This window comes from Stigmatopora argus, chromosome 4 (genome assembly GCF_051989625.1).
Source record: "Stigmatopora argus isolate UIUO_Sarg chromosome 4, RoL_Sarg_1.0, whole genome shotgun sequence".
In the NCBI taxonomy this organism is placed as follows: domain Eukaryota; kingdom Metazoa; phylum Chordata; class Actinopteri; order Syngnathiformes; family Syngnathidae; genus Stigmatopora; species Stigmatopora argus.
In genome coordinates, this window is record NC_135390.1 from 8,480,913 (window position 1) to 8,502,192 (window position 21,280).

Genomic DNA, 21,280 nt, shown 5'->3' on the forward strand with positions numbered 1-21,280 from the left:
GGAGCCAATCCAGCCGTCTCCGGGCCAGAGGCGGGGGACACTCTGAATCGGTGGCCAGCCAATTGCAGGGCACAAGGAGACGGACAACCATGCACACTCACACCCATACCCAGGGGCAATTTAGAGTGGTCCAATCAGCCTACCATGCATGTTTTTGGAATGTGGGAGGAAACCGGAGTACCCGGAGGTAACGCACGCAGGCTCGGGGAGAACAGATGGACCTGGATTTGAACCCAGGACCCCAGAGCTGTGAGGCTGCCGCGCTAACCACTCGCTCCACTGGGCCGCCCTATATTTATATATATATTAGTATGTATGCGTGGGTTTCCTCTGGGTTCTCCGTTTTCCCCACATTCCAAAAACATGCATGGTAGGCTGATTGCACACTCTAAATTGCCCCTAGGTATGGGTGTGACTGTTGTCCATCTCCTTGTGCCCTACGATCGGCTGGCCACCGGGTGTCCCCTGCCTCTGACCCGGAGACAGCTGGGATTGGCTCCAGCACCCTCCGTGACCCTAATGAGGATAAAGCAGTTCAGAAAATGAGATGAGATGAGACTTAAACCCATTAGAACATCCATTTTTTCCACCCGCCCAGTTCTGAGACATTGAATCCCTGGTGGGTGTGGAGTTTGCATGTTCTCCACATGCCTGCGTGGTTTTTCTTTGGGTATTACAATTTCCCTCCGCCTCATGCATGTTAGGCTGGTTGAACACTCTAAATCAGGGGTGTCAGATTCGGGTTGGTTCACGGCCCGCTTTAACGTCAACTTGATTTGACGTGGGCCGCACCGTTTTAGATATAATATTTAGATATTTTTTTTATAAATGGATTAAAAGAACTGGATTAGAAGCCCTGAATATTCGTTTTTTATAGATCTAAAACAATGTTTATTTTAGCTTTTTTTATATATATTCTTAGATTTTACAAAATGATTTTTGAACTAAAAACACAGAAAAAAATGATTGAAAAATTACAATTATTGATTTAAAAGGGGGAAATCAGGAAATTTAATATACATCTATACTCTTCATTTTAATTTGATCCTAAAACAGAAAGTCGGCACTCATGATTTACTTTTCCCGGGCCACACAAAGTGATTCAATTGGATCCTTTCAACAACAAAACACCACCAATGACTAGAAATTTGATGCTGCAATGTTTGATATTGTGGACGTAAACCATAACTACGCTTTTCTTCTGTTCTCTAGGATAACAGTAATACAACCAGTGGAGTGGTTCAAAATGCTCTCGCCTTGCTATGCAATCTTAGTCAAGATTCCGTTTTGGCCATGGAACCAGAACACCAAGAAGGTAATGTTAACAGAAATTGAGGCTCTAGGCAGGGAGAGGAACCCCCTTAAAAATGTCTTACCCTTTCCAATCAGAATTTGGAGAAACCAAATTTTAATATACTACCAAAATTAGTACACTGCAGCTTTTGAACAATCCATAGAAAAAGGTAGTATACACAGTAGCCACAGCATTGGCCTGCCTCTGTTCTCTTTTTCTCTCCACGATACAGCGCATGGACACACATGCACACACATGCACACACACACACATACACACATCAACTCAATCATTGCTGCAGTATGTAATTGAGCCAAGTTGTCGCTGTATCGTTGGCTGTCAGGTTTCAGCACAGCCCCACAATGCAAGGATAAACAGCTGTGTAATTACAGACTGGTGCCCATGTCCACGGTATGATTGTTACACAAAGTCACACAAGAGCAGGAATCTTGTGATTTCTGGCAGAGTTTGGCCCCAAAATGTCTTTAGAAAAATACTTGAACATGGATGAATTTGTGAGAGTTTTTGCAAATGTAAATAGGAGACTGTTGTTGTAGAGAGGAGTGGAGAGTTGCCCAAAAAAGTGTACTCTCATCTCATGTCCTCTTCCTCCGCATATCTGAGGTCGGGTCGCGGGGGCCGCAGTTTCAGCAGGGAAACCCAGAACTGTCAGGCTAAAGTGCTAACCACACCTTTCAATTTTTTAAATATTGACTATTGTATCTGGTGTATTACTTTTGCTTCAAATGTTTGAGATTTAGACCATCAAGAAAACATTAGGTGGTCGGTTAATCAAATCCAGAGGAGGAATGTTTCATTATTTTTTGTATTCGCTTGGGTTTTGTCCCTCTAAGGCGGTACTCAGACGTTTCGTCGAAAGACGTTTGGTCCCCGGATGTTTGGTCAACCGGACGTTTGGTAGAACGGACTTTTGGTCGCCGGGTTGTTACTGTTGAAATTAGCTCTCAAAATTATAATCATGAGAGAGAGAGAGTGAGTTTAATATCTAAATATCAACAGAAAACTCTCTGTCATAATTTGACAGCGAGCGAACCTGGCGACCAAACGTCTGTTCTACCAAATGTCCGTTCTACCAAACGTCCGGTCGACCAAACGTCCGGTCGACCAAACGTCCGGTCGACCAAACGTCCAGGGACCAAACGTCCGGGGACCAAACGTCTTTCGACGAAACGCCCGGTCACGCTCTAAGGCACATGTGTCAAAGTGGCGGCCTGGGGGCCAAATTTGGCCCGCCGCATCATTTTGTGTGGCCCGGAAAAGTAAATCATGAGTGCTGACTTTCTGTTTTAGGATCAAATTAAAATGAAGAGTATAGATGTATATTACATTTCCTGATTTTCTCCCTTTTAAATCAATAATTGTAATTTTTTAGTCATTTTTTTCTGTGTTTTTTGAGTTCAAAAATCATTTTGTAAAATCTAAAAATATATTTTAAAAAAGCTAAAATAAACATTGTTTTAGATCTATAAAAAACTGAATATTCAGGGCTTTTAATCCAGTTCTTTTGATCCATTTCTAAAAAAAAAAAATCTAAATATTATATCTAAAATGGTCCGGCCCACATGAAATCGAGTTGAGGTTAATGCGGCCCGCAAACCAACCCGCGTATGACACCCTTGCTCTAAATTATCACCACCTTATTTTATCAGGGAGCGTGAAAACAGACTCAGCCCGTCCAGCCTTGCTGGAAGCCACACATAGTTGATTCGGCCAACATGCTTGGGCAACCACAAGAAGGTGAGGGAGATCAACTCATTGCATATAGTTGTGCGGAAAACGGGGTAACTTGGGGAAACAGCTGTACATGCGCGGTGAAGGTGCAATTGGGTTGTTAGCCAGGGATCCTCTGTTGGAGCAAAACATTACATTCTTACAAAAAAAACTGTCCTATGTAGTTTAAAAGTTGAGTTTAAACTTTTTAAACAAAGTCGAATGTCCTAAGAATGTTGAGTTCTAAGCATTATAACTTGACAAAAGAGAAATTGTTTGACTTGAAATTTCAGCTTGTGCTAACATTTTTTTGTAGTGCACACAATCCTAAAACAGCTTTTCTATCATGACTCTATTTCTGCTCAATAAAGACGGTTAAAGACTTTTTCCTAAAACCGACTTCTCCCATTCTCATACGTAGCATTCTTTGTAATATAATTACATTACTTGCTTCATCATAAACCAATAGTTTAGTTTTTTAATGTTATCTACCTCCTCTTTTACACCCTGTGCTCTAATTTTCTGCTGTCTTGCTTTCAAACACCTTAGCTTTATTTGGATGTTGTCCTCCTTGTTATTTCTTTTCTTCTTGACCTACCATCCATTTGCGAATTATTTTTCTTTCGCTATTCCTACTGCCCCATTTACCCTCCCCTCGTCCTCAATTTTGCGCGCTTCTGTTCTTCCTTTCGGTTGGGGTTTACTTTAAATGTGGTGATGGCAAAAAAAGAAGGGAGAGGGGAAGTAGGAGGAGAAAAGAGAAGGCAGGAAGTGTGCATAATTGGCTTTTTCAGGTGTGACAGAGTGAGGGGAAGGGTATGGGGCCAAGTGTGTGTTTGTGTGCTGAGAGGCAGTGAAATAGACAGTGTTTAAGGTTGAAATAGGGAGGTGCGTGTTTATGTGCTTGTGTTGTGCTCGCCAGAGACAGGATGTGTGCAAGTGTGGCAGTGGATGCACGAGCTCCGAGTGTGTGTGTGTGTGTGTGTGTGTGTGTGTGTGTGTGTTTGGAAGGAGGGAGAGAGTAGATGAGGCTTATAATTGGGCAGATTTGCCTCTGACTGAGATAACACCCCCTGGGGAAGGAAGACAGAGGGACTAAAGGGAGAGGGATAAAGATGTGGGGAAAGAGCACAGCTGAAAAAGATGGGAAAAATAGAGAGGGAAGCTCGGCTGAGCCAGGAAAATGAAATGAGAGGTGGAAAGGGTTGTGCAGAGGTGACAGGGAGGGAAAAATTGAGTTACTTTATAGAGTTAGAATGTGTTTAAGTGGGATGAGACGGGGGAATATTTGGAGGTTGAAGTGAGGAGCAATATTGGAAGACTGACAGTTCAGGAAAGGCTTCCAAGGCCAATAACCCGCCAATATTTGCCAGGCAGAGTAGTAGTCTTTTATCATGTGAATCACAAAGGAATATGACGAGTTATAATCTTCCCTCGTCCTTTGGTGCATGACGAGGTGTCTGCTGATTAAAATTTGCTGATCCTTTAATTAAAATAGCCTTGAGGTGAGTTAGGTGTCTTCAAAATCATTCAGCGTTTTCTTTAGTTTTAAACCAACCTTTTCTTTTAATATGGTCTGACCTTCACACAGAAGGATAAAGGTCTTGTGTAAGAGACAGGCTGCCAATCCATTTGAATTGGCTGGGCTGACAGTGAATCATCAGATTTCAGTGCCATTGATGCCAATAGATGCCAAAAACAGGTTCAAAATAGTTTGGACGTGTATCGCTGTCAGTGGCATTTAATGTGTTAGTGTTGGGCTGTTAACAGAAATGAACTTAAACTTTATGATTGCATTTTTGGACTTGGAATTTTCTTTTTGTTGCATGGGGGTGCTGGAGCCCAAAGTCAGCTGGGATAGGCTCCAGCAACCCCAACAATCCTTACAAGGATGCGCGGTACAGAAGATGAATGGCTGAATAAAATTATTTAATTGCTCATCCGTTAGCAGTGGTGCTTTAATTCATTAAGACATTTTATTTGCTCTATGTGTAGAGTTTTTATGCACTGAGCATTAACTTAGAAAATACAGAGCAGGAGATGTTTAAAATATGTAGGCTTTACTGTGACTACATTGGGAGACAAGTGCTCTGTTTAATCAGCCTGAAATGTTGGCGAGAAACATTATAATTGTAAATGAATCAAAACGTAATTTACAGACATTACACCTTAATCTTACTTATAAACAGCCTTAGCTTTTTTTTCAGGGAAACATGCTGGTAGTGCTAACAATATTGTTTGGGTCAAGTTAACCTGGTATATATTTCAGATTAAATATGCACAGTAATGCTATCATTGTTGTCTGTTTTTGGCAACTTTTGAGTTATTCCTCGTCAAATTCAAACAATACATTCTTTTGGTGGGGTTTTAACATGTAAAATTATTCATTTATATCTCTAAAGAATGACAATTTTGCATGTTTGGGTTGATTTACTCTAGACTTCGTATCATGGCAAAAAACAAACTTGCATTTCAGTTTAATTGAAGATTTTGAAGTGCCAAAATTGTGACTACAAATGGACTTGTGATTGTGGCTATTCTGGGTGTACTCATTCTTTTTGCAAAAGCCAGTTGGATCTGAATTCACTTCAGATCAATTGCAACCAGAATGATAAAACAACAGTAAAGAAAGTGTTTTGAGATTTTTGTTAGATTGTGTTAATTTTGGGGTGGTGCTTATGTTCTAGTAATACAAAGCATGTTCAAGTCTACTCACTGTCTGCAGTCTTGGGATTCTTCAAAAGAGGTCAGAGTTCTCATTCAATTGAGTTATGACTGAATTAACTACATAAAAGGTCAGAGTATCTGATCAAATACAATAATATCATTTGACAGCCCATAACCTTCTTGTCACACAGCAATCTAAACAGTAGTGTCACCCAAATGACAAATGATCTCAGCACCTCATCTAGTCATCTGACATAATCCGTTATATACAGTATGCATCCACTGAATTATGTTAGTGAGAATATGCCAGCATACCCTTTCTGAGTAGAAGCTCCTGTTTGGAAAGTCATTTGTAATGGAAATGTCTGGAATCAAAACAATGAGTAATGTAAAATACCCCGAGTTGCTGATTGCATCAAGCAAGAACATGGATTTTCATTTTACTGTCCGATAGATGTTTCTGTTACAGTAAGAGAGAGCTGTTCCGCAACAAGTGAAAAAACCAACAAAGAAACCCGGATCACTTTTTTTCTTTTTACCCTTCTAAACTTTTAATTAAAAAAACATTTTTATTTTTCACTTCATGATGCTTCGTTGCATTACATGCTTCACTTTCATTCATTCATTAATCATCTTTTCGTCGTACCTTAATTGTTTTGTAGTCTATCACTATGCACAAGGAAACAAACAATCATTCACAAACACACATAAAGGCAATTTGAAGTGGTCAATAAGTCTACCGTGCAAGTTTTGTGGATGTGGAGCACCTGGAGAAAACCCACGCAGGCACTGGGGGGAACAATCGAACTCCACACAGGAAGGCCATAGCTAAGGATTGACCCCTTGACCTCAGAGCTGTTAGGAAGATTTTCTAACCACTCATCCACCTTGACTTTCTTTGTTCCAAATCAGTTGATACATCCGTAAACAATGTCAAATGAAAAGCAAGGAATAAGAAAAAAACACTTAACATTCCAGTTTTACTTGGCGATTAGAAGGGTCTAAACAAGAAGGTTTTCTGTGCATAAGAGAATAGAGCAGCACAAATAACCACGAAATGGTGATGAAGTGGCATTTGTTGATAACTTTATTGAGCAAAAAAACCATTAAGCCACAAAACTGAGAAGTCCCCATGTTTACTCAAACCCCCCTACACCCATTACACATACATAGAGTTATATCACATTAATGATGTCTTCATCATGCATTTGAACACTTCATCACTGAGAGGCTGAATAAAATGTACAATAATAATACAAACTTACCTGAGCCAATATCCGATTTGATGCATTTTGAATGAAATATTTGTGCAATGCATTATGATAACAAACCAGAAAGTTGCAAACAAGCATACAAACAAATCCAATCCGATATTTTTTTGCACTTAGTCGAGGTAATTAAAATTGCATGCATTCAGGCTGAAATATACAGGGACATTCACTATTTACCGCAAACATTTAAGCAGGGATTTGGGTTGGCAGATGTTCTGTTGGTTGTATTTTAGCTTCTAGTCTCTCTTAAGCCTTTCCTACTCACACACACATACACACACATGTTCACAGGACTGATGGACGTTGTTGTAAGTGCCCTCTCACAAGCGGCATTCGTCCACCTGGATGAAGAAGCTGCTGGGAGGAAGGTCAGCCATCTTGTGCTACAAGCCCTCCTGGAAGTACTCCACAACATCCTGACGCAAACAGCGAAGGTTGTTCGCTCAGCACTGCAGGTATGACCTCACATAATGTACATGAGGTTTGTCAGTTCAGCAAATACGATATATACTTAAGCCTCTGCAACATATAATGACGTTTTTGTCAAAGTCGTATGCGACATCGGCTAGCTTTTTACTGACTTATAGTGTACGAATGACTTGGAGCAACAAAGTTCTTCAGCGTTGTCATATTTCCATTGGCTTTTATAGTGCGTATTGATTCACCCCTATTTACAATTCCACAGACAGAATCACAAAATCACTTCATCAATTGTGTGTCCTTGTATCCCCAAGGTCGTGTTCAGTGTGTGCGTGTGCATGTGGCAATTGAGGTGTGCGCTGGAAGCTTGCAGGTTTAACCAACCGCAATATCGAGGTTGTGAACACAGGGGAAATCGGATGAGGAGCTGAGCCCCCTTTTTTTTTCTCTCGCACACAAACATACACACGCGCACACACTCACAGGCAGACACAGAGGGGCCTGTCTGGTTCTGTCCCTGCGGCCTCATTATCACCGCTGGCTTTGTCCTCAGCTTGCCTCCCCTGCACACATTCACTTTTACTCACACACATGCGCACACACACCAGGCCCCATCTCCCCATAGTGTGCACTCCAGCCCAAAGCATACATATTAATGCCTGGACAGGGAGGCAGTGGGGCTAAAGGGGAGGTGTGGTAGAAGCCTGGGTGGAGGGGAGAAGGACAGACGCGGGAGAGGGAAAAATTGAGCGAATGAAGGAGGGACACAAGTGGAATGGGCAGAATGTTTGCTTGAATCAATTCGGCAAAAATGCACGGCTCATTAAGAAGAAAACTTTGGCCCCAAGCAAATTGACGCAATAGCTGAAATGAAGAGAAAAACTAGCCTTACTTGTCTCACAGTCTACTTCTGCAGTATTGATCAGCATTGAAGAAAATTCATCACCTGAGTCTGCTGCTAAATTGCCAAAGTTCCACTTTTTAGCCATACAAAAACAGGCCACACTCAGAAGGAGAGAAGAACTCCGATTAGGAAAGGGGGAACACAACATTTTCAAAAGTCAGGAGTATTAAATATAACGCTGAAACAACTGCATGCCGGCAAGAAAACATTGCATCTGATGTATCTCCTCTGTTAGCCTATCAGTCGGTGTGGGTCTGCGTCAGTCTGTCAGAATGTGTCTTGGCAGGTCGCTGGATCCATCATTATTGACTGTCAAATCTCTATAAATGATTTATTTGTGTGTGTGCGTGCGTGTATGCGTGTATGTGTGTGTGATATGGGTGTCTGTTTGCGTGCGTGTGTGTGAAGAGCCAGAGGCTATCTTGTCCAGCGGCAGAGACGGATGCGGCAGAGAAGCTGCTCTTTGCCTTCAGACCCCTGAGCCAACTCAGCCCACACCTCATTCACATGGTGAGAAGGCCAACACTCACGAAGTGTGTGTGTGTTTGTAAAGGCTTTGCATGCATACATAAATGTTCTTGTTGTTTATGTACTCTAAATATGAAGGTTTTTGCCACACTACGAGCTTGAATGCCTTATGTCTCAAGACATGAAGTTTGTTCTTGTCTTTTTCCTTCCATGTTAAGAGCGTGGATTCTACCTACATTTATTTATCGCAGACATTGGGCTAAATTACATAACAACAATCTAATCAACTGAGTTTGGAAACGGTAGCATTGTGAGTTAATGGTTGGAGTGGAAAGTAAGTATTTTCTCACCTACAAACAAGCTGTCAAAGAGGTCTAACTTCTTCTAACGAGGTGGTCCACTCGTTACCTGTATTAATAGCATCTGTTTTAACTCATTATCGGTATAAAAGACACCTGTCCACAACCTCAGTCTCTCACACTCCAAACTCCACTATGGCCAAGACCAAAGAGCTCTCGAAGGACACCAGAGACAAAATTGTAGACCGGCACCAGGCTGGGAAGACTGAATCTGCAATAGGTAAAACGCTTGGTGTAAAGAAATCAACTGTGGGAGTAATTATTAGAAAATGGAAGACATACAAGACCACTGATAATCTCCCTCGATCTGGGGCTCCATGCAAGATCTCACCCCGTGGCGTCAAAACGATAACAAGAACGGTGAGCAAAAATCCCAGAACCACACGGAGGACCTAGTGAATGACCTACAAAGAGCTGGAACCACAGTAACAAAGGCTACAATCGGTAACACAATGCGCCGCCAGGGACTCAAATCCTGCACTGCCACACGTGTCCCCCTGCTGAAGCCAGTACACATCCAGGCCCGTCTGCGGTTCGCTAGAGAGCATTTGGATGATCTAGAAAACTTTTTGGTAGAAACACAGGTTCTCGTGTTTGAAGGAGAAAGAATACTGAATTGCACCTGAAGAACACCATTCCCACTGTGAAGCATGGGGGTGGAAACATCATGCTTTGGGGCTGTTTTTCTGCAAAGGGACCAGGACGACTGATCTGTGTAAAGGAAAGAATGAATGGGGCCTTGTATCGAGAGATTTTGAGTGAAAATCTCCTTCCATCAGCAAGGACACTGAAGATGAGACCTGGCTGGGTCTTTCAGCATGACAATGATCCCAAACACACAACCAGGGCAACAAGGAGTGGCTTCGTAAGAAGCATTTCAATGTCCTGGAGTGGCTTAGCCAGTCTCCAGATCGCAACCCCATAGAAAATCTGTGGAGGGAGTTGAAAGTCCGTGTTGCCCAACGACAGCCCCAAAACATCATTGCTCTAGAGGAGATCTGCATGGAGGATTGGGCCAAAATACCAGCAATGGTATGACTATGTGTGAAAAGCTTGTGAAGAATTACAGAAAACGTTGGGCCTCCGTTATTGCTAACAAAGGGAACATAACAAAGTATTGAGATGAACTTTTGGCATTGACAAAATACTTATTTTCCACCATGATTTGCAAATAAATTCTTTAAAAATCAAACAATGTGATTTTCAGTTTGTTTTTACATATTCTGTCTCTCATTGTTGAGGTTTACCCATGTTGACAATTACAGGCCTCTCTAATCTTTTCAAGTAGGATAACTTGCACAATTGGTGGTGGACTAAATACTTATTTGCCCCACTGTAGCTGACTTCGGGCACCAGGCGAGGTACAACCTGAATCAGTGGCCAACCAATCGCAGGGCACAGGACAGACTTTTGATAAACGTGCTGCATGTAATGTGGAAATTAGTCTGCATTTCTATGGCATACCACGCTGCCTCATAATCCAGTATTTTTTTTAAACATCCATGAAAATGATAAATCTCCCATTAAATCTGAAAATGACATCAATGATTAAGATGAAATCGCACTTTCAATTTTTGTACATTTGTGAAATAAATCTAATATGAAACGAATGTCACGAAAACATGAATCTTTGCAAGTTTGTAGTTACATATACATTAATTCTCTCAGTAAGTATTTTTTGGAGTTATTTTTTAATACGTATAGGCATATTTTGACAAATCGGGATAGAAACCAATTAAAACAAATGATTAAATATGCAATTCACCACTGAGCCATCACACTGAATGAATCTGCCGACGTGTGGAAAAGCTAAATCCCTTCTGTGAAAAACATCATCTTACTCAAATATTCTCATCCAAATGTGGGTCATTCCAGAATTAGAGGACACTTGGGCTTCAAACTCTTTTAAAATAAGCCGTCACTTTTTTGATTTTCTGATACATTTTCATCACTAATAGGTAAACACTCAAAGGCTTGGTAAACTTACAAATCAGTGGTAACAATTTTGTGACATGATCTATATTGGGATTTACAATAATTGCCATGCGTGGCCAGCCGGACGAGAGCTTAGCGCGCCGGCCTCACAGTTCTGGGGTCCTGGGTTCGAATTCAGGTTGGTCCACCTGTGTGGCATTTGCATGTTCTTACTGGGCCTGCGTGGGTTTTCTCCCAAATTCCAAAAACATGCAGGGTAGGCTGATTGGACACTCAAAATTGCGCCTAGGTATAAGTGTGAGTGTGCATGGTTGTCCATTTCGTCGTGCCCTGCGATTGGCTGGCCACTCATGTCCCCCTCCTGCTGTCCATAGTTGGCTGGGATCGACTCCAGCAACCCCTACTACCCTCGTGGGGATAAGCGGCAAGGAAAATGAATGAATATTTGGCATAATCACAGTAACAGGGGTGCAAGTCCATACTGACATTTACTTTTTCCCCAGGTGTAAAAACCAGCTGTTTATCTAGTCGTTACTGCTGAGCAACAGTGCTTTTTTAATCAGCTCAGTGAGATTTGATGTAACCGTGTTATAATGTGTTGCCTTGTAAATGACAACTGCTTCCGACAGCCTTTGCAATATGTAGAAGTCGGGTGAAAGACCAAATTTGACAAGGAATATTCACATTTTAGGGTTGCTCTACCCAGAGTCCCATCTGGAAAAAGGTGTCTAAATAACAGACTTACTGGTCAGGAATGAACGCTCTTTGTTTTACATAATCACATTGGAAAATATGGCCCTCGCACTCATAGAATTAACTAGTTGATTAGCAGAGTCAATAGTTGTAAGAGGATATAGTTATATTGATATAGCGATTTCTGGCCTTGTTGGGGAAATGGCTTCACCATAATTTTACTGATGCAAGTCAAAAATACTGTTTTCCTTTTTTCTTAGTACAATGCCCTTGTGACTACTTTACCTTATGAGTTTGCCTCAGGCTCATGCCCATAAAAGGTGTTGTGTGTTAGGGTAGATTCACTCAGAATGACAACAATTTTGCAAACTAATTTAAAGCATGTATCAAATTAGGTTTGGGAAAAAAAGATGTAGTGTGTTTAAAGGAACTGGTGTTAAGATTGAGAGAAAAAAAATCAATTTGCTTGGAAAAAAATCCAATGTTTATGTGGTTTCAAACTCATTTTACCTTTTTAATTATTTAACCATCACTGTTTTATTCATATAACAATTACGTACAAGGTGTTGTATAATTAATATTTGAATTGGCACGGCATGAATTTTACCAACCTATAGTTGTATATACTACTGTTGGACAAAGTACCAGCACAATACCGAAAAACATTTTTTTTTTCACTTGGCAAAATTTATTCTGTATCACTCCCTTATTCTCAACTATTTGCAGGAAAAAATTCAACGTCATCTGTGCAAATGAGATGGTAATATGTTTTATTGTGCATAGCCGTCAATTCGATCCATTGAATTATAAAAATGGCCCGCTTAATGAAGAAAAAGTATCATCTAATGGCACCTTTACTGATCATACATACGTAGCCATGAAACCATCCGTGCTAAATTGTCGTGAGCACAAACAAGGGTCTTTGGCAAGCTGGTCCTGTCTAACTGCATACTCCCCCTTTTTTCTTTCTTTAGGACACCTATGTAGTCTATCCCACTCCCTTTATTTCCTCTTGACTGAAAAGTGCATTGTCAGAGGAATTGGTCTTCGCTAATCTACATCCATCATTGCACACCTACTGTTTACCATTTTACATTGTCAACAAAAACTATTTTTATCATAAGAATACATGCGTGTAAAATTCAGACATTTATTTGTATACTTATTTTGATTTGAGGCAGGCTTCCCTTTTAAATTCTGTATCGCACACACCTACAATAAGGCATATTTATGGAAATCAACCATGAAGCAAATAAATAGCGAAAGGTGCAACAGCATGGCTCAGCAAATGTTAATTAAGGTGAAGCTCATTCTCACTGAAAGACATCCAACTTGTACGTGCCAAATGTTGGACTGATCCATGTTTTATTCCATTTAGCTGTGCACTGAGAGCCAGGATGTGTGGGAGGAATCCGTTCAGTGTCTCTCTTTGCTGGTCCAGCTGTATGGAGGAAGTCATGAATGCCTTTCGCCTTCCTGTTTACGTAGATTCTCCCATGTTTTATGCATAGACATGGTTACAAGAACTACACTAAATCAGCGCACAATACTGAAAATTATCAAAAGGCTGGTAAGTATGACTGTCACACGCAAGAAATGACACATTGTATAAAAATGTATAACATTGTAAACTTAGTTAGTAGTAACTTAGTACGCCACACTATTTTGAAACTCACAACAACAAAGGTGAGTTCACGCTGAAAGGAAAACTAAATTGCAAATATATTTTTTCATTCATATGTAGCACCACTAGTAAAAACACAGCATTATTAATGATATTGAATTCATGGAATAACAAACAGATAAATGTTTTAATTTTCAATGGTCTTGGTGTCACTCTAAATTGCCCCTAGATATGAGTGTGAGTGTGGAATGGTGCTCCGTGTCCTACTGTCTTTGGATTGGCTGACTATTAATTCAGGGTCCAAATCAAAAGCCCTTATTGTCATCATACAGAGCTGCGTATAATGAAATTGGTGGTGCTACTCCACAAAGTGCGTTTTCCCAGTAAAAACATAAATAAGTAATATAAAAATATAAAAAGTCACATCCTGGCAAGGTAAATTCTAAAATATTGCACAATCTAAGATATTGCACATTGTTATTGCACAAAAGGGATTGTGTGTCGTGCTAACACAAGTTCAGAGTCCTAATGGCTGTGGGGGCAAAAAACTGCCCCTAAGTCTATTTGTCCGTGCTTTGTGAGACCTGTAGCGTCTGCCAGAGGGCAGCAGCTGGAACAGGTTGTGACCAGGGTGGTATGGGTCCCTAACAATGTTCTGGGGTAGCGAGGGCTGGCAATGTCATCCAGTGAAGGCAGAGAGCAGCCGATGAAGGGTGTGGAATAGTGCTTCTGGGCGGTGTTGATCACTCTCTGTATGGTGTTCCCAGCCTGGGGCCCAAAGTAAACTGGTATATGGTCCAGCACAATACCCCCAGCTACCCTTGTGAGGATACGTACAGAAAATGAATGAATGATCTTGATGCTACCATTGTGTCCTAAACCACTCACTGGTGTCGACCGAAATTAACACCTGGCTTTGATGCAGGAGAGTTAAATGGCCACCTCCGGAAACAAGATTTACTTTGTATCAACAAGGACAATCAATAACCATGAGAATCCAAGAGAATCTCAGTCAAAAGTTTCACAAAGCAATTTTAATTATCAATTATAACTTTTTGAATTTAAAAATATATATATATTTTTTCCTTACAACCAAAGCCTGAATTTTCTCTAATCTAATTATCAATCAGCCTGTAGACAATAGATATTCATTCTCCACAGCATATGCATGCACACTGAATTAGTCCCAGTGACTCACACACCTACACACTCAGAGAAATGGTTGCCCTTCAACAAAAGCTTTTTAATTATCTTTCATTGATTTCAGGTCCTCTGTTAATCTAAATCAAAGATCCCGCTAATGGTTGCAAAAAAAAGAAAAGGTGGGGGTAGTTAGTTGATGGGGTGAATCATGCCTAAAATACAGCAATTTTCATCTCAGTTTTTTTCTGGTCACAACTCTAAGGGGCGTGAAAAGAACGCCAATTAAAGAAAAAAAGACTGATGGGAGAATAAGCTTTTAATCAGACTCAAATTCTGTCTCATTCATGTATCCTTCCATGTTTACCTGAATATATATGTTCAGTTTCAGGTGGTTGATTCTTAGTAGACATTTATTTATTTTGGGTATCACTGTATTATAATACCTCCATGAACCATAGCGTCCCATGCAGATTACGATCATAAAATGGATCTATTCAGTATGTATTTTCCATTAGTACATTCATTCATCTTCCATACTATGCATTCTCATAAGGGTTGTTGGGGTTGCTGGAGCCTATTCTAGCTGACCTCTGGTGAAAACCAGACTAAAACCTAGACTGGTCGCCAGTCAGCCGTAGGGCACACAGAGAGACAGACAACCATTCACACTCACAATCATACTACCGTATTTTCACGACTATACAGCGCATCGTATTTCTAGCCGCAGTGTCAATAACGAGTGCTATTTCTGTATTTTACACACACAAAGGACGCACTGTTTTTATAGACGCAGCCAGGCATGGCAAAACATACACCAGCTTAAACATACATGCTACACTCACACACTAAAAACACGTTTTTAAAAAGGCAACGGAAGCAAAACTGAGTTCGGTTGTACTTTATTTAGCCATTTTACAATGTACTCACGTCATCATCATCCACAAATCCAAAGTCCTCATTTTCTGAGTTTTATACGTTCGTCCAGGCGGCCACAATCCATTCGCAAATAATAACTAGCTAGTAGCTAGCGTAACTTTTCCAACACTGCTTTCCATGCTTCGTCAAGCTGTGTTGATGTCGATGTATACAGGCCACAATCCATTCGCAAATAGTAGCTAGCTAGTAGCTAGCGCAACTTTTCCAACGCTGCTTTCCATGCTTCGTCAAGCTGTGTTGATGTCGATGTATACAGGCCACAATCCATTCGCAAATAGTAGCTAGCCTAACTAGCCCAGCGCTGCCTGCCACCCTTCGTAAAGCTGTGTTGATGCCGATGTCCAGCGTAGCTAGCGTAACTAGCCCGGCGCTCCCTGCCACCCTTCATAAAGCTGTGTTGATGTCGATGTATACAGGCCACAATCCATTCGCAAATAGTAGCTAGCTAGTAGCTAGCGTAACTAGCCCGGCGCTGCCTGCCACCCTTCGTAAAACTGTGTTGATGTCGATGTAAACAGGCCACAATCCATTGGGTGTATTGACAAAATAACTACATATCCCAGCAGTCACTGTGCAGTACTTTTTCTACGGGGGAAATAGTAGAGTCGGGGGCTGCTTGCCGTAGTTGTGAGAGCTGTAGAGGATGGTGTACCCCAGGGGTGGCCAACTCCGGTCCTCGAGAGCCGCCATCCGGTCTGTTTTCCATGTCTCCCTCCACCAACACACCTGAATCAAATAATCAGGATCGGTATCAAGCTTCTGGACGGCTTGCTGATGAGTTGGTCATTTGATTCAGGTGTGCTAGAAGAGGGAGATATGGAAAACACACCGGATGGCGGCTCTTGAGGACCGGAGTTGGCCACCCCTGGCGTACCCTATCGACTGATTTATTTTATTTTATCGTGATACCAATTTTAGTATTGGTCCATATATAAAGCGCATTGGATTATAAGGCGCCCTGTCTATTTTGGAGAAAATGTAAGACTTTTATGTGCGCCTCATAGTCGTGAAAATACGGTACATGTTTTTCCCAAAATATTGACTAATGTATTTTCTCCTATTATTCGACTTTTGTTTGGGCGGGGCAACTGTCGTCCACCTGAAAATGAAACCAATCTTTTGTTGTTGTTTTTTTTTTTCCAGGTGCAAAATACAGACAAATCTGATTGGTTGCAATGTCCTGAGGGAGCAGAGCTGGTGAGTCAGCTGCAAGACATGACTTCATCTAACAGGTCAGTGTTCATGGATTTTATTTTTTGATTACTTCATAATGGAGAGGCAGCATCCAATAAATTCTAGTGAGGTGCCGCATGTGAATGATGTCATCATATAAATATAGAATTCTTTTAAACCTCCTTTTAAAAAAAGTGTGAAATTAAAATCAGTTCTGGGCATCCTTGACAACTAATCCAGTTGTATGGAGAACATACCACTGCAAATGTTGTAAAGGTGTTATGAGATGGTGACCATGTTAAAAAATGAAAATGACTAATATAATTTTACATGTAAAAAATGAATTTGGTTGCAAAAAATGGGCTGTCTTTTACCATCTCTTAGTTATTCCTAAAAGAAAAAGCATCAGGGAACGCACCCTTTTTTACAATCAGAAATTCTGGGTCTGACATCACAACCAGAAATGATTAGCATTCCCAGCCAAGGCATGGGAGAAAGAATAACTAATTTGAATCTACATTCACTTGTTGTAATAATTCATAGCACCTCTAAACCATTGTATGAAAAACACTTATAAGCCATGCATTATTTAGTCTGGCAGCAATGAAGTCATGTTTAACCCATGATGTGATATACCTGCATGTCAGATAGGTTATAGTGTAATCTCTTAGTTTGGTAATGTTAATTTTTTTTGCTGCTTCTCCACTGGGATCGTCTTGTTCAGTCGTGTTTTTCTGATACTTTTCGTGAAAAGAAAGCAACAACACAAATTGACTTGGAATTGACATTAGTAAAACAAAGTCCCCACTCGACAGCTGGCATTTGGGAGTTTGAAGCTGGCTTTGTGAAGTGCAAAGCCTTGCGTGTACACACACACACAAAGACTAATTGGACATGCACCAAGAGTTCACTATTTGGAACTCCATGTTAAACAGCAGTTGTTGCTGATGTTTAACAATTCTGTGAGATTTAATGAACTCCAGCTAGACTCCCTCCCGGGCTGATGCTGGGCCATGCAGATTTAGTTTAATCCTGCTAACAGGCAGTGCATTTGACATATTATTCATTTGGTCTTGAAAAGAGGTATCACTGGATGTGGACTTTTTTTTCTACCATGAGCTCATTAAACACTGTCAATGGCCACTATTGCATATACCTAATGGATACGACTGAGCAAAGAAGCAGTGTTTAGAGTCTCACTGCCACCTTTTTCCTCACACTCATGAAATGCTTGAATCAAGTCAAAATGTATTCAAAATCAATCACATCCATAACTATGGAAATTGTGTAATAAAATCATTTGCCTCGGCGTAGTTGACACCGACAATGTACAGTGGTACCTCGACATACGATCTTAATCCGTTCCGGGACTGAGATCGTATGTTGAGCTTTTCGTAACTCGAGCGGACGTTTCCCATTGAAATGAACTAAAAACAAATTAATTTGTTCCAATCCTCTGAAAAAACACCAAAAACAGGATATTGGATTGGAAAAAATGTTTTATTTCTTCTAATTCGCCATCTATTAACAAAGTAACACATAACTAGTGGTTTAATAGTAATAAAATGTGTTTAATAGAAGTAAAATTATATTTCGCGGAGGGTAGAGACAGTGACATACACAGAGGTGGAGGGGGGGCACTCGTAAACGAACAAACAAATTTAAATGAACTTGGATTAATATGTACAGACACACTCAAACATACGTTTAATGTAACTTTACACAAAACTGAATTCTAATTTTGTTTTAATTTTTTTTTTACCTTCGTTCTGGGCAGGTTAGCTGTTTGCCACGCCTCCACCCCCACATTCGCTATCGATGGGTTGTTTGCTGTTGTATTCCCTTCAAAATATTCCAAAAATGATACACACAAATGTCCTCACAATAGGATAACGCACGACCACTTGCCAACGAGAAGTAGTCTTGAATGAGCGATCGCAGGAGCTAACAGGCTAAGGAAAGAATAACAGCCTACCCACGTATTGATTGTGGGTAATGAAGTTTTATTCTGAGAAAGGGTGCCATTGCCTATCGGTGTTGTGTTCACGAGTATACTTCATTACCCAGAAAGCCCTTTTTGCCCGCGCATGCGCGTTGTGCGTTTCCTGGTCAAAACTCGTCTGAATAAATCGTTCAGTGCTCGTAGATATCTGTTAAACACGAAAGCGATGCGGCAAAAAAAGCCTCTCATGTCATGGCCACCTGGCTTGGTCGCATCTCGAAATTTTGATCGTATCTAGGGCGAATTATTCGATCGAAATTTTCATCGTACCTCGAGCATGTCGTAGGTAGAGCTGATCGTAGGTTGAGGTACCACTGTAAAGGGAAGGATTTCAGCAGGACGAATTTTGGTGTTCCTAATTGTCTTGTCAACCCATGTCAGTCTATTTAAACCCCACTGATTGTTAAGTCATTCGTCGGATCGTCTGCTTTTGTTTGTCCAAGCCATGTTTCCACGTTCCATGCGTCTCGTTCCTCGCTTTCCCGTGTCTCCCCTTGTCAGGTTTCGTTACGTCATTTGATTTCTAAGTGTTTGTTATTTTCTAAGATCCTGTTTAATGTATTAAAGTTTTTGGTTGAGGCACCACCTCCCTTGTCCTCGCCTGCTTCCCTGAGATTGGGTCCTATTCCCGGCTTCCTCGCCTCGACGTCTTGCCAAAGACGTAACACTACTGGTAGTCAGGAGGATATGGTATGACAGGTATCACTAGATGGCTTTCACAATATACTCCAGGTAAAATAATTACTTGAATGTTCTTTAAAATAATAGTCTGCTCCTTAAAAAATACATTTTAATCTTTGATGCACATCCCAACCACACATACAGCCCTCTGTTTCATTAGCAAAATGACATAGCAGTTTTGTAAGGCGGTGTGTTGGTGCACGTGCATATGTGGGTGTGCGTGCATGACTTTATCTCATGATCAGTGCATCTTTTGTATGTTTTTCAAGTGTGTGTTCAAGCTTTTTGTCACCGTAGTGACGAAGATGACTTTGATCTGGTGATCTGGAACCCAGACACATTGAGACACGCTCTTCTGATGCGCAATATGAAAAGTTGTATCATTTTCCTATTGGTCACATCCCATACCTCCTCCCTGGTTACTCATGCTTTTAACCCCATCAGACCGGCCTTCGTATTCCTTATTGCTTTTTCTCTTTTGCATTTTTTGCCTTCTCTCTCCTCTCCTCTGCCCATCTTCACTTCGATGGAAGATGAAAGTAGAGATCAGCTGTAGTCTTTGAAGAGGCCGACGCCGGCACACTCTAATGGCTTGAGCCGTAGTAGAAGTGGGGCACAGGTTTTAGAAAGAAGGGCGGCAAATGAGAGGAGCAGAGGGAGGCGACGGGGGCGGGGAGAGCTTTTTATTCAGGGATGTGAGGACCTAGAATAAGCAAGCAAATGATGTCATTCAGACCTTGCCATAGCAACCTGAGGAATGCCTTTTCACCTCGAAATCTCAAGCCCTGCCGATTTTGAAGGAGGATGGCATTGTTCTCCTTGAGGACCCGATCCGCCGAAACCCGTATTGTACCGGACATGGAACCTCACCTATACTTGCCAGAGACTTATTATTTTGGTACCTTTTAATTAAATCCACTGAATCACTTTTCATTGCAGTAGATTGATTCTAAACTTGCCGATTGAAGGACTATCTTATTTTTAAATGATTCTATAGCTTTAAACATCTATGCTTTAACTGCATTAAAATGTATCAAAGCAAGAAAATAAATAAAATGAAGAAAAATAATAATACTCCACTGCCAAATGGTGAGTCATATGCAAGGGAATGATATTTTTCTGAAAGCTGCACAGCTAAGCTCTCCATTTTTGATTGCCACTTATACGTCTGAATGATACCATTTACTATCTGCTATACTCTAGAGCAGGGGTAGGGAACCTATGGCTCGGGAGCCACATGTGGCTCTTTTGATGGGTACATCTGGCTCTTTGCCAACCTGTGAGCTAAAATATGGAAATCGCTGTTGACAGAACTGAGATATTACATTTAGAACTGCTTTAATCTTCTTTTTTTTGCTTTAATCTTCATTTTTTTGCAGTAGACTCTTCTGGAATGCATCCTCTCATTGATTAGCAACAGCATAAGAATCTTTTAAAAAATATTCATTTTTTTCCACTTTAAAAGTGGTGAAATTACAAAAAAAATTGAAAAGGCACTCGTTTACATGTATGTATTTTGACTTTTAAATTTGTAGTATGGCTCACAAGGAATAACATTGGAAAATATGAATTGTTTGTGGCTCTCTTCGTCATGAAGGTTCCCGACCCCTGCTCTAGAGTCTAGATGTTAGTGTATGTGTGAGTATAGTACCAACGCCCAAAGATTGACAAATACATAATTATTTATTACAAGCACACCTTTCTTTTTTTCAAACTGGGATTGGGCAAGTGCAACAATCGAATTGAATTAGATAGATATCAATATTTGTTGAGGATTCAGTACAGTGTGCTGCAGTTTTATAAATGGCAGGTGAAGAATTGTCCTAAAACTTAGATAGATATCTTGTTTCTGAATAGATTAGTTTTCAAGGTTTTCTTAAGCACAAGGGAATTGTGTTGATTAGGTTATTTATGAAGGTTGTAATTAATTTAAGGGGGTTGTCTAGGACTCGCAAGATGCCCTCACAGACCCCTGGGAC

The 21,280-nt window shown here is 40.8% G+C and overlaps 1 protein-coding gene across 1 annotated transcript in view; it reads left to right on the forward strand.

Annotated features, from left to right (window-relative positions):
• ulk4 (unc-51 like kinase 4) overlaps positions 1 to 21,280 on the forward strand; it is a 72,739-nt gene that overhangs the window by 43,740 nt on the left and 7,719 nt on the right. The window contains exons 32-36 of the mRNA XM_077599753.1: positions 1,213 to 1,315; positions 7,255 to 7,418; positions 8,696 to 8,797; positions 13,121 to 13,312; positions 16,589 to 16,677. Coding sequence (XP_077455879.1) covers positions 1,213 to 1,315; positions 7,255 to 7,418; positions 8,696 to 8,797; positions 13,121 to 13,312; positions 16,589 to 16,677 — 650 coding nt within the window. The remainder of the gene's footprint in view (positions 1 to 1,212; positions 1,316 to 7,254; positions 7,419 to 8,695; positions 8,798 to 13,120; positions 13,313 to 16,588; positions 16,678 to 21,280) is intronic.